Raw genomic sequence first — 12271 nt, forward strand, 5'->3', positions numbered from 1 at the left:
GCCTTTGTGCTAATATATTACCAGTTTCTTGCTGTAGACACTCTGAAGTCCTGCTCCTGGCAAAGAAGGGACAGCCTGGGCCTGGAGGCTGATGTCTCTGGCTCTCTGATGCCAGCTCTCACCAGCAAAAAGCAAGAGTGGCCTAGCAGAAGAGGGTCTTGTGGGGGGCTGATTGTACATGGTACCTCCTGCCATGCCCATTTCCACCAGCCTTCACCCAGATCTCCTCTTCTGCTCTTCAGAAAACCCTTCCCGTCCCGTACTCACATCTCATCTTGTTTACATCTGGTTAAATCAACAACTAAATGTGCAATTCTGGGCAAACATCACCATATCAGTCACCACTCTCCATCCTCTTTGCAATTCCTTAGGTGGCAGCCTTCAGGAAATGGGCTATCTTTCTTGAATAGTCTTCCCCACAGCACTTCCCACAGAGAATACCTGATTTTGGTATGCTTTGCTGTTGCCACCTGTGTACAAAGGTTAATCACTCTTTTACTCGTGTGGGGTTGATCTGAGCTGCTTCACTCTAAATGAGCTGCATCCACAGCAAATGCTAAATATCTAAACAAAGTCCTGCAGCCTCTTCTTACAGAGTATATTCTGTCATCTCAAAACTAACTGTGATGACATTTCAAGCAGTGCATGTTATTATGTATGATCCATATATTTGTTTGATTTAATTTATTTTCTCTATCTGACTGTTCTTCTCTTATCATTACCTAATGTAACAAAAAGTGAAAAAAACCCTTATAATGCAAACTAAAATACAAAGATTGAATGTTTCCTGTTAAACATACCAGTACAAATGTTAGCTTAAGTGCAGTATTTCATGTGCTGTATTTTCATGGGGAAAGAAAGATCAAATAGGAAACAGAGAAGTGTGAAATATTATCAAAATTATTTCAAATAACAGAGGCAACATGGATAAATGGAGGACTTCAGAATGTAAACATACTGTTTGGAGCTGAGCTGTCATTTCAACAGGGAAACTAGAAATACTCTATCCTTCTGACCTACACTAAAATCAAAAAGGAAAATTGAGTCCATCTGTGTAGTCCAATCTATTTTATAGTGAGTCATCCTATTTTCCCATCACTAAATGGGCCCTCCATTATCTTCCATTTTCACAACCAGCACCACACAAAGACACTCTTCAGTATTCTGGCTGCCAGGGACTCTTCCTCCAGGATGCAAAGGACAAGAATTCTTTAACAATAGATTTCACAAATATTAAATGAAATAGCCTGAAGTTATAGAGAATGTTACATCCTTTATCTCATCCACAGGAAGCAGTGAATGTAAAGGTACAATACCACTTAATAAAATTGTCTGAGAGTTTGTCCTCTATTGAGGTTATACTTTGAGCAAGAATTGGTCTCTCTTTGATTGTTGCACTGCAATCAGAATGTTTTCAGGGTGATATAGGCTGTGTTCTTTTGAAAATAAGTAGAAATATTTGTAACAAAGTATACAAGCCAAGATTTGTCTTACAAACATAAAATTATACATAGGTCATTGAACTCTGACATTGTAGAAATAACTGAGATGATCTGGGTCATCTCACATAGTTGTAGTGCTACAGTGGACAGACAGAAGCTCTTCAGAAAGTCAGCCAGGGAAGATAAGGAGAAGCTCTCTCTGTGTAAAGCAGGAGCTCAGGTGTGTGGAGCAATTGGCTGGACAAGAGGATTGGGTGAGAGCTTGTGGGTCAGGGTCAGAGGAAATGTCAGGGAGGGTGGCAATACATCTGAGGGGAGAAAGTGGGCAATGCTCGTCACAACTTCTTTAAACAACTCAAGAAAATACCCATATCACAATGCTTTTAACAGGAGACTTCAGCCTCCCTGATGTGGTGGAGAACAAAACAAGAGGACACAAGCAGGCCCGGGGAATTCTGAGGGGTGTCAAGGATAACAGATGTGATATTCAGTGACAGGCTCGGCTGTATCAACTGTGAAATAGTGAAGCTGAAGATCCTGTGGGGAGTGAGGAAGACAAGTATTAGAGCAAAGACCCTGGGCTTCACGAGAACTGACTTCAACTTATCTGGGAGCTGGTAAGTGGGATCTGACGGGAGGCAGCTCGGAAACAAAAGGAGCTGCCTGTGAAAATAACCTCTTCCACTTCCTCTCCAACCTGCAAGACTTCATGCTGAGACTCAGGACGACAAGCAGACTTATTAGAACACCTACATGACTAAGCAGGGAATTAGTAACTGAGCTGAAGTGCAAAAAGGCAGCACAGGAGGTAGAAGCAGGTACAGATAAGGCTGGGGTGACTCAGTGATGTCTTTGCCTCACCCTTCACTGATAAGGTCTGACCACATGAGAACATGACAGCCTGGTGGGTGAAGATGCAGGCAGCTAAAAAGCTGATAGAACCAACAGGCTCAGACATTCATGGTTAATGCTTTGTACTCTTTGTACAGGGGTCTTTTCTGTTATACATCTCCAACGATGACTTCTTTAAGAGGTTCTTTACTGTGATGGTGGTGAAACACTGCAACAGGTTGCCCACAGAGGTCCTGGAGGCCCAGTCCCTGGAGACATTCCAGGTCAGGCTTGATGGGGCTCTGAGCCACCTGATGTAGTTAAAGATACCCCTACTTACTGCAGAGGTGTTGGACTAGATGACCTTTAAACCTTCCAACCCAAATCACTACAATTCTATGACCCAGAGGAGGTTATGAGCTACCTGGAATGAAAGACTCCTGCCTGAAGGCAGGGCTTCCATTCAGTGAGTCCATGGGAGGCTGGAGGAATAGGTCAACAGGAGCATTATGGACCTGGGATGGAAGGGTCCCTGTCAGTGATTCAGTCTGGGGCCCAAGTGCCTGGGGGCCAGCTCTGCTGAGGAGGCTCTGGGGGGCAGCAAGAGGAAATTGAGCTCTGGCAAGAACAGAATCCCAGGCTGTGCTCACAGGAGCACAATAGCATAAGGGGAGAAATTATCCTCCTCTACTCAGCATCCACTAGACTACCTCTAGAATAGGACATCCAGTTTGGAGCCTTCCAGGGGAACACTTTAAAGGATTGAAACAGCTTGGAGAACACCAAGATGGTCAGGGAGAAGCAGAGGGGACTGGGGTAGGCTTGATCAGCCTTGTTAAGAGATGGCTCCAGGGGAACCTAACAGCAGCCCAAGTACTTGTGGGAGGCTACTGAGGAGGTGGATCCAGGGCTCTTTACAGCAAGGCATTGCAAGAGGAGGGAGAACTGAACAAAAATTGAAACAAGAGAAGCTTTGACTTGATGTGAAAAGCCTTCTTCCCTGTGAGGGCAACTGAGCAGGGGAGCAGTTTGTCCAGAGAGGTTGTACAGCCTCCATCCTTGGCAGTTTTCAAGTCTCAACTGGGTAAAGCCCTGAGAAGCCTGTCCTGACTCCATAGTAATTTTAAGCAGAAGATTGGGCTAGAGATCTCCTGAACTCCCTTTGCAAATGAGTTCTCCCAAGCTCCTATGAAATATATACATATATATATAAAAGAAAGTATTATCCAGATACACATGTACAGAGTATCATCTGGTTTAAAGGATAATGTTAAATAGCTTAAGTGTTATCACTACTAAGTTAAATATGGGAATAGACATCAACAATAATATGTATAAATAATATTTGTACCACAGATAGGCACTGGTTGCATGTAGCATTTGAATATTGCCCTGTTCTGCATGTGACAAAAAGAAAAGAGCAGAATCAATAAAAGCAATAAAAATCAATAAAAGGAGGTACAAAAAAAAAAGAAAAAAAAATTGGGGGGTAAAGCAAAACCCATCTAGCAATTGGAAAGAAAGGCATTAAGGCTAAACATAGTAGGAAAGAGAGAAGGGGATGGAGTTGGGTCCAGGGCTTGGCTGGAAGGGGATAGGGAAAGGTGTAGGAGAACTGGTGTGGGGCCAGGACATTCCTCCACTGTCAGCACAGCCATGTGCAACCTGCATCCTCCATCCCCCTTGCTGAGAACCCACAGGGATGTGACTTGCTGCTGCTAACAGAGGCTCTCTTAGCTTGATGTCTTAGGAAGATTCATTTTTGAAACTACTGAACACTGTATGACCTGGCATGGATATTAATGTGGTTCCCATCAGTGGGGTCTCTATTTTCTTCAGTTTGCCATTCTTAAAAATATTAAATTATGCACTCAGAGAACCTTATCAAAAGATCATTGGGGTTCCAAATGAAGCACTCTGCATTTTGGAAAAGCCTCACTTAAGGCTGTCTCCTCAATTCTTTGTGCGGCAGGGTGCAGTCTGCAATTAGATAATCATACTGTCTGATTACATTGCTATATATTTTCTCCACACATGAGCTAGAAAAGCATTTCAAACATTTCTTCTGCAAGCTTCCCTGAAGCTTTTGTGAATTTTACAATTGGTTTTAGTTGTGAAGTTTTCCTTATATTTTATATTTCAACCACAACTTCAAAATGATGTCACTGTCTTAAGTATTAATTCATTCATGAGAAAATGAACAAGTAAACCATTAGACAAAATTCATGGTACAACTGTATGCTGAAGTTTTAACAATGTTCTTTCAGATATCATACTTTAGATAAATACTTCTTTTCATTTAAAAAAAAAAGAAAGTAATTTAAGGCCTTGTCATTACTAACCATACTTCCTACCCAGTGCACATTACCTCTGTGAAGTTGTACTTAAAACTATTAACACACAAGCTTGCCAAGTCTCACTTAACTGGGGCTAGCTGAGGCAAATGTGATTAAACAGAAGTAAATGCTGTCCCACCACAAAACCAAACCAAAACCACACCACTGCTATTTCAGATAAGTGCTAAAAGAATCAATGCTAATTTGTTTCTTAACAGAAGTGATGGCCACATTTCTTCACAGCTTTGCAAAACCAAGAATAAACTTCCCTTTTTGTGGTATCAAGAAAATAACCTCGTTAATGCAAGGCAGATTATAAATCACATTTCAAGCCTACGCTTATTAGGAATAAGCTGTGTCTTGACTGTTTTCACTTTCTCTTAATAATTTGTTTTGGCCTTTTAGTAAGCTCCAGACTCAGTTCAGACACAGGAAAACAATTTCAGATGCCATCTACTGATCTAAAGTTATGGAAAATAATGTGCAAAGATATGTAATAGCCCCTCAAGAAAAATCCAAGAAAACCAGAGACTATTAACTATCACTTTGGGTTACAATAATGAATCAATGTTGAACTAGACCAGATTTTGCACTTCATATGCACAGAAGACGCATTCACAATTTTTCATAATTTCCACAGTAATGTACTACCAAAATTGAATTAACATACATTAATCTTCAAGGTCAGTGGTTCAAGAAAGCAAAGAAATATTCCTATAAAGTATAATAGATTATTTGCCTTTCCTTCTTATCATGATAGTTAAAAATATAAATAAAAATTAAAATATCTACATTTCTCAAGATACCTTACCATTTGCTTTTCTTCTAAAGCTTCCTTTCCTGATCCTTTTCTGTCATGTTTTCCTAACTCCATTTCCCAAGGGAAGAAAAACCACCCTGATATCCTGAGAAGAAGTGATTTACTCTGACTACATGCTAGAAATCCCTGTACTTCTGGAGTTGGGGGAGAGGAGTATCAGACAGCACTGTGGTGATTTCTGGTCAGCTCATGTTTCCATTTATAGCTGTCGAAAATCCACAAATAGACGTGTGGAGAGAAGGCAGGCAGCTGCCTCTGATAACAATAAACATTGGTTTGGCATCACAGCAAATTTTTCAGGAGAGACTTTGGTTACCAGCCCCATTGACTCCCCTCTTTCCCTCTCTACACCAAGAGCTCCTACTGAAAAAGTCCATGAAAATGAATAGCTATGTCTCAGTAGCACTAACTTGTGTTCACCGAGACTATTAAGCAAGCAAAATAATAAATACAACCAACTGGCCCCACATGTTGTCTCGTAGAGTCAGGAAGCATGCAGAACAATAGTTTAAATTGGTGCTCTAGCATGACTATTGATCTTTCCTTGCTGTGTGTTCAGGACTGAGCTACCCTAATAAACACTCATGCAGAGCATTTTCTCCTTTTCTAATATCAGAACACAATACCTTCAAAATGCAGAAAGAATTGCAAAACTTTCAGCTGGCACTGTGAGCAACCCTGAGTACAACAAATGATCAGTAAACCTCCAAAACAGAGCTGATACCCACACAGATGTTAGTTGTGGAGTCTGCTAGTTGACTGTAGAAGAGTAACCTGGCTCTGGTTCACAACAATGAAGTCAGAAGGGCCAATATTAGAAAGTGCAGGATGCAGGGAACCTCTTGGTGGCTCTGCTGTGGATGCCAAGGTTTATAACACACCCTCCAGTTGCCACATCAACTGGGCTCACGTTATCTCGGGGATGATCCACACACAAGGCTGGTTTTGCATGTACCAGCAAGGGAAGAGGAAGTGCCACAACACAGAGTCACACAGAAAAGGGTTGCCATGAGAATAGTCAGAATGTTGTTCATTTAGAAAAGCATAGCTCTTTGTAAAGCTTGCAGTTTAAGAACCTCACTAAATGCCTAGTAAAGAAAATCCTTTCCCTCTGCTCTCAACCCACTGGTAAAAGATGACTTCTCTAAAAGAAATAAATGAGTAGCTAGCTAGATAAATGTGAAAACATTTTTTCATTTGGCATGTTTCAGTTGTCTTTGTGGAAATGACAGACAAAACCAGGCATACTTTTCTACTCTGCTTGTTTCTTGATAGATGCTACACTCATGTAATCTTTAGGGGATCAGATATGAAGAAAAGCAATCAAAGAAGTTGACATGCAGCAATCTATACAGTTTAAATCTGAGAAGTTGACAAAAAAAAAAAAAAAGGCCCTAGAGTGCTCCTGTTTAGAAACATTTTTCAGAACAAAGAAAAAGTTACTCCAGTGACAATTGTACTTCTTTAGTCTCTGTTTTATCTATGTTTACAGAAGTGTAAGGCAGCCAGCAGATGAGTGAGTATGGCACAGTAAACACAAAGAACCAGTCAACTCTACAAGGGCTGCCACAGTAGAGAGAATAAATATGAGCTTGATGTCATAAGAGTAAAAATACACCTCACTGCATTTCCTGGCATGCTGGAATAAGAAGGACAAGTAAGCAACATAATACCCAGAGGAAAGTTGTAGCTCTTCTGCACTCTTCAGCAGGAAGGAAAACAGTATCAAGATGTCTGTATTTATAAATCTTTTCCGAGGCCGAAACTTATCCCTATGTCCAGGGACTTGCCTAATGCCTTTGTACCACAGAGCAGGACATTAAGAGGTCTTCAGTGTGGTTCCAACAGCAGCTTACATTACACTGCTGCTTACATTACCAACCATTCCTATGGCACAGGTGCAAAACCTGAGTCACCTCATCTCCCATTAACCTGACCATTTCCAGTGGTTTAAAATCACAGACAAGGACTAGAGCATCTCAGGTGGGCATCTTCAGCTGCCTGTGTTCAGTGTGCTCCCCAGCCCTGGCCCAGGAGTGGCTGGGATACCTTGGGTGTTGGCAGCTTCCCAAACAGAAGCTCCCAATGGAGCTGCTCCTTCCTCATGCTGGGGAATGGAGACCCGTGTTGGGGAAAGAGCAGGCTGCCAGTGCTGCAGCAAACCAGCAAAGTAGGGCTCAAGGCACATATAAGCCCATATGGATTTATACGAGCATCAGTGGATTTTCATCTGGAGTTTATGCTGTGTGTTACTTAGCACTCATATTAAGTGCTGTAAAAATTAATCTTCAATCATTTTCATACTTTCTACTTCGACAGCCTTGGACTGTTTTCTTTTGTCAGCTTGCCCACGTGAATGTCAAAGGTGACTGCTACAGAAAGACCTAAGGAAGCAATTAGGAATTGATATCCCAGTTTTGGCTGGGGTAGAGTTAATTTTCCTCCTAGTAGCTGATACAGCATTGTGTTTGGGATTTAGTATGACAATAATGTTGGTAACACAGTGATGTTTTAGTGGTTGCTAAGCACCAAGTCAAGGACTTTTCAGTTTCTCATGCCTTACCTGTGAGAAGGTTGGAGATGTACAAGAAGCCAGGAGCAGACACAGCCAGAACAGCTGACTCCAAATGGCCAAAGGGATATTCCATAACATATAATGTCATACTCAGCATATAAATTGGGGAGATTTGTTGGGGGGAAGTGATTGCTGCTTGAGGATGAGCTGAGCATTGGTCAGCAGGTGGTAAGCAGTGGTATTATTCATCACTTGTTTTGTATAATCTACTAGTAGTAGTTTTTCTTCCTTTTCTGTCCTTTTAAACTGTCTCATTCCACCAGCAAAAAGGGGAGTGGGTGAGTGAGTGAGTGGCTGGGTGGTGCTTAGTTACTGGCTATGATTAAACCACGACAAGTGACTTCACTCATAGTAATTCCAACATATTTACAAGTGTTTTGTACTAACATTCTTGTAAAGGTTTCTTGTAGCACACTAAAAAAATGTAACATCTTCCCCTTTCACTTTGTGGCTGCTACAGCCCGAACACTGGATTGCATAAAAGCAACACACACACAATGTTAAAATTAAACTACTAGGATAGGAGAAAACCTAATTGCTCTGTTTCTTGTAAATGGAAATTCATATTCTGGATGCATCATGCATCTGTCCAAGTGTTAGGGAACTGGAGGACACTGCATTGGTGATGGGAACAGGAGCAAAAAGCTGTGAATGCAACAGAACATGATGCCAAACTTCACACTGTTGCATTCAACTTGGGCAGCACAAGAAACACTGCTGGCTGCAGCCCTCTTCCATAGCCTGGATGTGTATGTGTAAGGACCCTGAAGGTCATGTAGAAAGGCTGACATGATCTTGTTATCTTCCATGCCTTGCTCAGAATGACATTGCAGTGCTAAATCTAATGAAAAAACATGATTCTACCCATAAAAGATTTCGTGTGTATAGAATTATGCAAGGATATTTCTTACTTCTACATAGATATAATGGTTAATTTACTCAAAGGACTTTCTGAAATACAGTTAGAAAACTGTATATTTCCTGCTTTACTTTGCAAAGGAAAACTACAAACAGGTGCTAAGTAAAAAGAATGTTATAGAAGTTGCCTAAATTACTGTGCTATTTTCAATTACTTCTTTGTATTACCATTTTCTAACACCTGGTTTTCTTCTCAGAGCAGAACCTAAAAAGAGGCCAAGAGATGAAGCTGAGTGGGAGGGCTGTATTTATTTATTTATTTATTAAGAAGCAAGCACTGAGTATCCAAAATAGCAGTACCATGTAAATAAACCACTTAAGCAGATGTATTTTCTGTGCTCACTTGATCTTCTGTTCCTGGAAAAGGAAGCAAGCAACTATCCTAAAATTTGTGTGGCATCTCAGCTGTGTTTTCACTCATGTGGCCACTGCAATTCTTTGCAAATTTTCATTTTCAGCCTGACAAGGCAGCAGCCCAGGACTGCCAGTCACTGGCTGTATGACACACAATAGATCTGTACCACTTCTTTCTTAAGCCGGTGGCTTTTATTTGCTCAGTATCAAACACACCGTAAGTGTTCCACAGTCAAAAGTATAAATTCAGACCCTGATGTGCTCTGTCATACTATACACAGCTGAAAGCCACCTCATATACCAGTAAAGAAAACTCAGGCTAATACAGAAATCACATTTGCAATGATTTTGAGGGGTTTGATTTGGAGATGATTCTGTGACACACAGAATCATTGGATTTGGAAGGGACCACTAGAGATCATCTAGTCCAACCCTCCTGCTAGAGTAGGATTGCCTAGAGAACATTACACATGGCATCCAGGTGGGTTCTGAATGTCTCCAGAGAAGTAAACTCCACAATCTCTCTGGAGAACCTGTTACTATACTATAGGAACTATAGCGTGTTCCTATACAGACTATGAGTCTGTATAGGACTACAAGTAAGAAGTCAAAAAGTTAAAAGGGAAAAAAAAAAGCAAACACAAAACTCAGTAAGTTCCTTCACTGTTTGTAGCCACAAGTTAAGCTTTCCAGGTTATTTCTGGTGCCCATCCTTCCCTCAGCCCCAGAATGCCAACCCAGCCCTAGGTTACTCCAGCATGCCCACCCGAGGTCACATGCACATGCCTGGAAACGTCAGGACCTCGGCAGAGTTTCTGGCTGGTATTTCATGGCATGTTCCTTGCAGAAACAAAAAGCACCCCAGATCCACGAGGACTGTGTAGGGAGCAGGCTTACCTTCCAAGCTGAGGGAGCCGAGGGTGGGAAGCTGATCCTTAGGAGAGGTGGGACCACATTCCTGCTGCGGCACCCGGCAGCTGCTGCTGTCGCTCCCCGATCCACCCCGCTGGCTCTGCAAACACGCAGGGAGCAGAAGGGAGCAGGCGTGGAAAAAGGGAAACACCAGAGGCACAGCAGCTCTCTGCTTTGCATGTGAGGAAGCAGAGCCCTACATGTCAAGTATGGGGAGCAGGAGACTGACTCCTTCACAAATTTTCTTGGGAAGGGCAAGTTGGAATATGTTTGAGGATAAAACCAAGGAAGGCTGTTTCAACATCAAAGTGAATTGATTCTGAGATCTCTGAGCCTCCTCTGACAGGGCAGTCCCTGGAGGCTGTAAGTGCTTTCTTCTCTTCATGGCTCTCTTAAGTCAGCTGTGTTGAAGTGACCATCCTTGTGTTGGCAAGGTCCTGCAGCTGTTATCCTCCACAGGTACAGACAGCAGTAGAACAACTGAGCTCTTTTTTGTTGGATACCCATTGTTTCAGCTATACATACATGATGTCCTTGAATGTTACTGCTGTATCACAGCAAATCAAATTATTCCAGGCATTAAATATTAAAATAATAAAATAATAAAAATATTAAATAAACAAAAAATATTACAAAAAAAAAACATTAAAATGCATCACAAAAAAATTAAATTTTTCTTCCCATATTCTGTGGTGCTGTTTGCCTTGCCTTCTTTCTCCACAATGGTAGACATAGCAATGATGAGACATGGCTAACAAAAAACATTAGGAAAGCATTAAGTAGTTTCTTAGGTATCTTTTGACTGTTTTGACAGCTGAGAACAAGGAGAAGATAGAGCCCCACAGAAAACAAGCAACTGGGTCCCCAGGCAGGCACCCATTTTTCTGGGCACCTCCCAGGCAAGCAGGAAGAGTGAGTGCAAGAGTGCAAGATACGAACACTCACTAACAAACCAACTCCCATCACACTTCTTCCACATTCTGTCTCTGCCCCCTCTTATCAAACACCAAACCTCAAAAAAAGACATTACTCAGTGCTGATAAAGACACCAGCAGCTGACCTCCAGCTCTGCCCCTTTTTTGCAGAACAAAAGCAAAACATAAGTCACTTGCCCCAGCATTTATTCCCTTAAGCATAGCCTAAATAAATGTGTAGTAAAGGCTTTGACTGATGTATTTGGTTGCATATCCCTTTACAAACTTATTTGGGTTCGTTTGTCAAACTTTGTTCACTTTTTGTCCACAGAGAAAAATCTCTACCCTGCAATATAAAATTTACTTTGAAGGCAAATTGAAAAGTTGAAAAGGACAAATAAAGATCCAAGTGTCTAAAAGTTATCTGACTGCTGACAGCATTTGGTTAAGAGCATATAATTTTGATAGCAAACCTTTTGACTTGCAAGACCTAATGAAGAATCTCAACCACACCTCTTTATGAGGAGGAAAAAGAATGAAAACAGAATTCTCAACAGAACTCCTTTATTTCACTAACTCTCAACTGCAATTTATTCTGCAGCCCAGGGCTGGTTTATAGGAGCAGAATGAGTTTGCTTTTTCTGCAGTCTATTAAGACATGATAAAGCAATAATAAACCATGTTTCCAGCTGGATTGCCAAAGTGTTTATGGATTCTAAGCTTGATTATATTTTTGCAATATACATTGATCAAACATTAATTTGTGGTGGAGAAACCTTGTTTATTTTGAGGCAAGAAGAGGGATGGGAAGCTAATATTTTAAAATACAATTTCATTTATCAACATCACTTCAGCTAATCCGAATTGCTTATGTACACAATATGGTCTTTGCTACTAAAATCATAAAAGATTCTAAAGTATTCATTTTGCAAATGCATGAAAATTAGTTTTATATTCCTATGGCTGATAAATTATCTTCAATTAAAATGTTGATGTACAAGATAATGAAAAAGCCACAGTGGATGCATTTGAGAGCCAAGAGAAATCTTGACATCATAGTGTTAATGCAAATCTATTTTTTCAAAATAAAATACTCCTTTTATTGGTAGGAGATATTGTTCTAGCTCTGTGACAACCACACTCCCCTGGGAGCTTCTTAATTCCTGAAA

At 41.0% G+C, this 12271-nt stretch overlaps 1 protein-coding gene across 10 annotated transcripts in view; it reads right to left on the reverse strand.

The window, feature by feature from the left end:
• The window catches only part of MLIP (muscular LMNA interacting protein), a 104718-nt gene extending 94335 nt beyond the window's left edge, over positions 1-10383 (reverse strand). For 9 of the 10 annotated variants that reach the window (XM_071741718.1, XM_071741714.1, XM_071741711.1 and 6 more), the window contains exon 1: positions 10174-10383. In XM_071741718.1, coding sequence (XP_071597819.1) covers positions 10174-10368 — 195 coding nt within the window. In that variant the 5' untranslated portion in view covers positions 10369-10383. Of the gene's footprint in view, positions 1-5420; positions 5593-10173 lie in introns of those variants that run through there. The other variant, XM_071741715.1, reaches the window with a different exon arrangement.
• Positions 10384-12271: the final 1888 nt, after the last annotated feature.

The sequence above is a fragment of the Heliangelus exortis genome, chromosome 3, assembly GCF_036169615.1.
Source record: "Heliangelus exortis chromosome 3, bHelExo1.hap1, whole genome shotgun sequence".
In the NCBI taxonomy this organism is placed as follows: Eukaryota; Metazoa; Chordata; class Aves; order Apodiformes; family Trochilidae; genus Heliangelus; species Heliangelus exortis.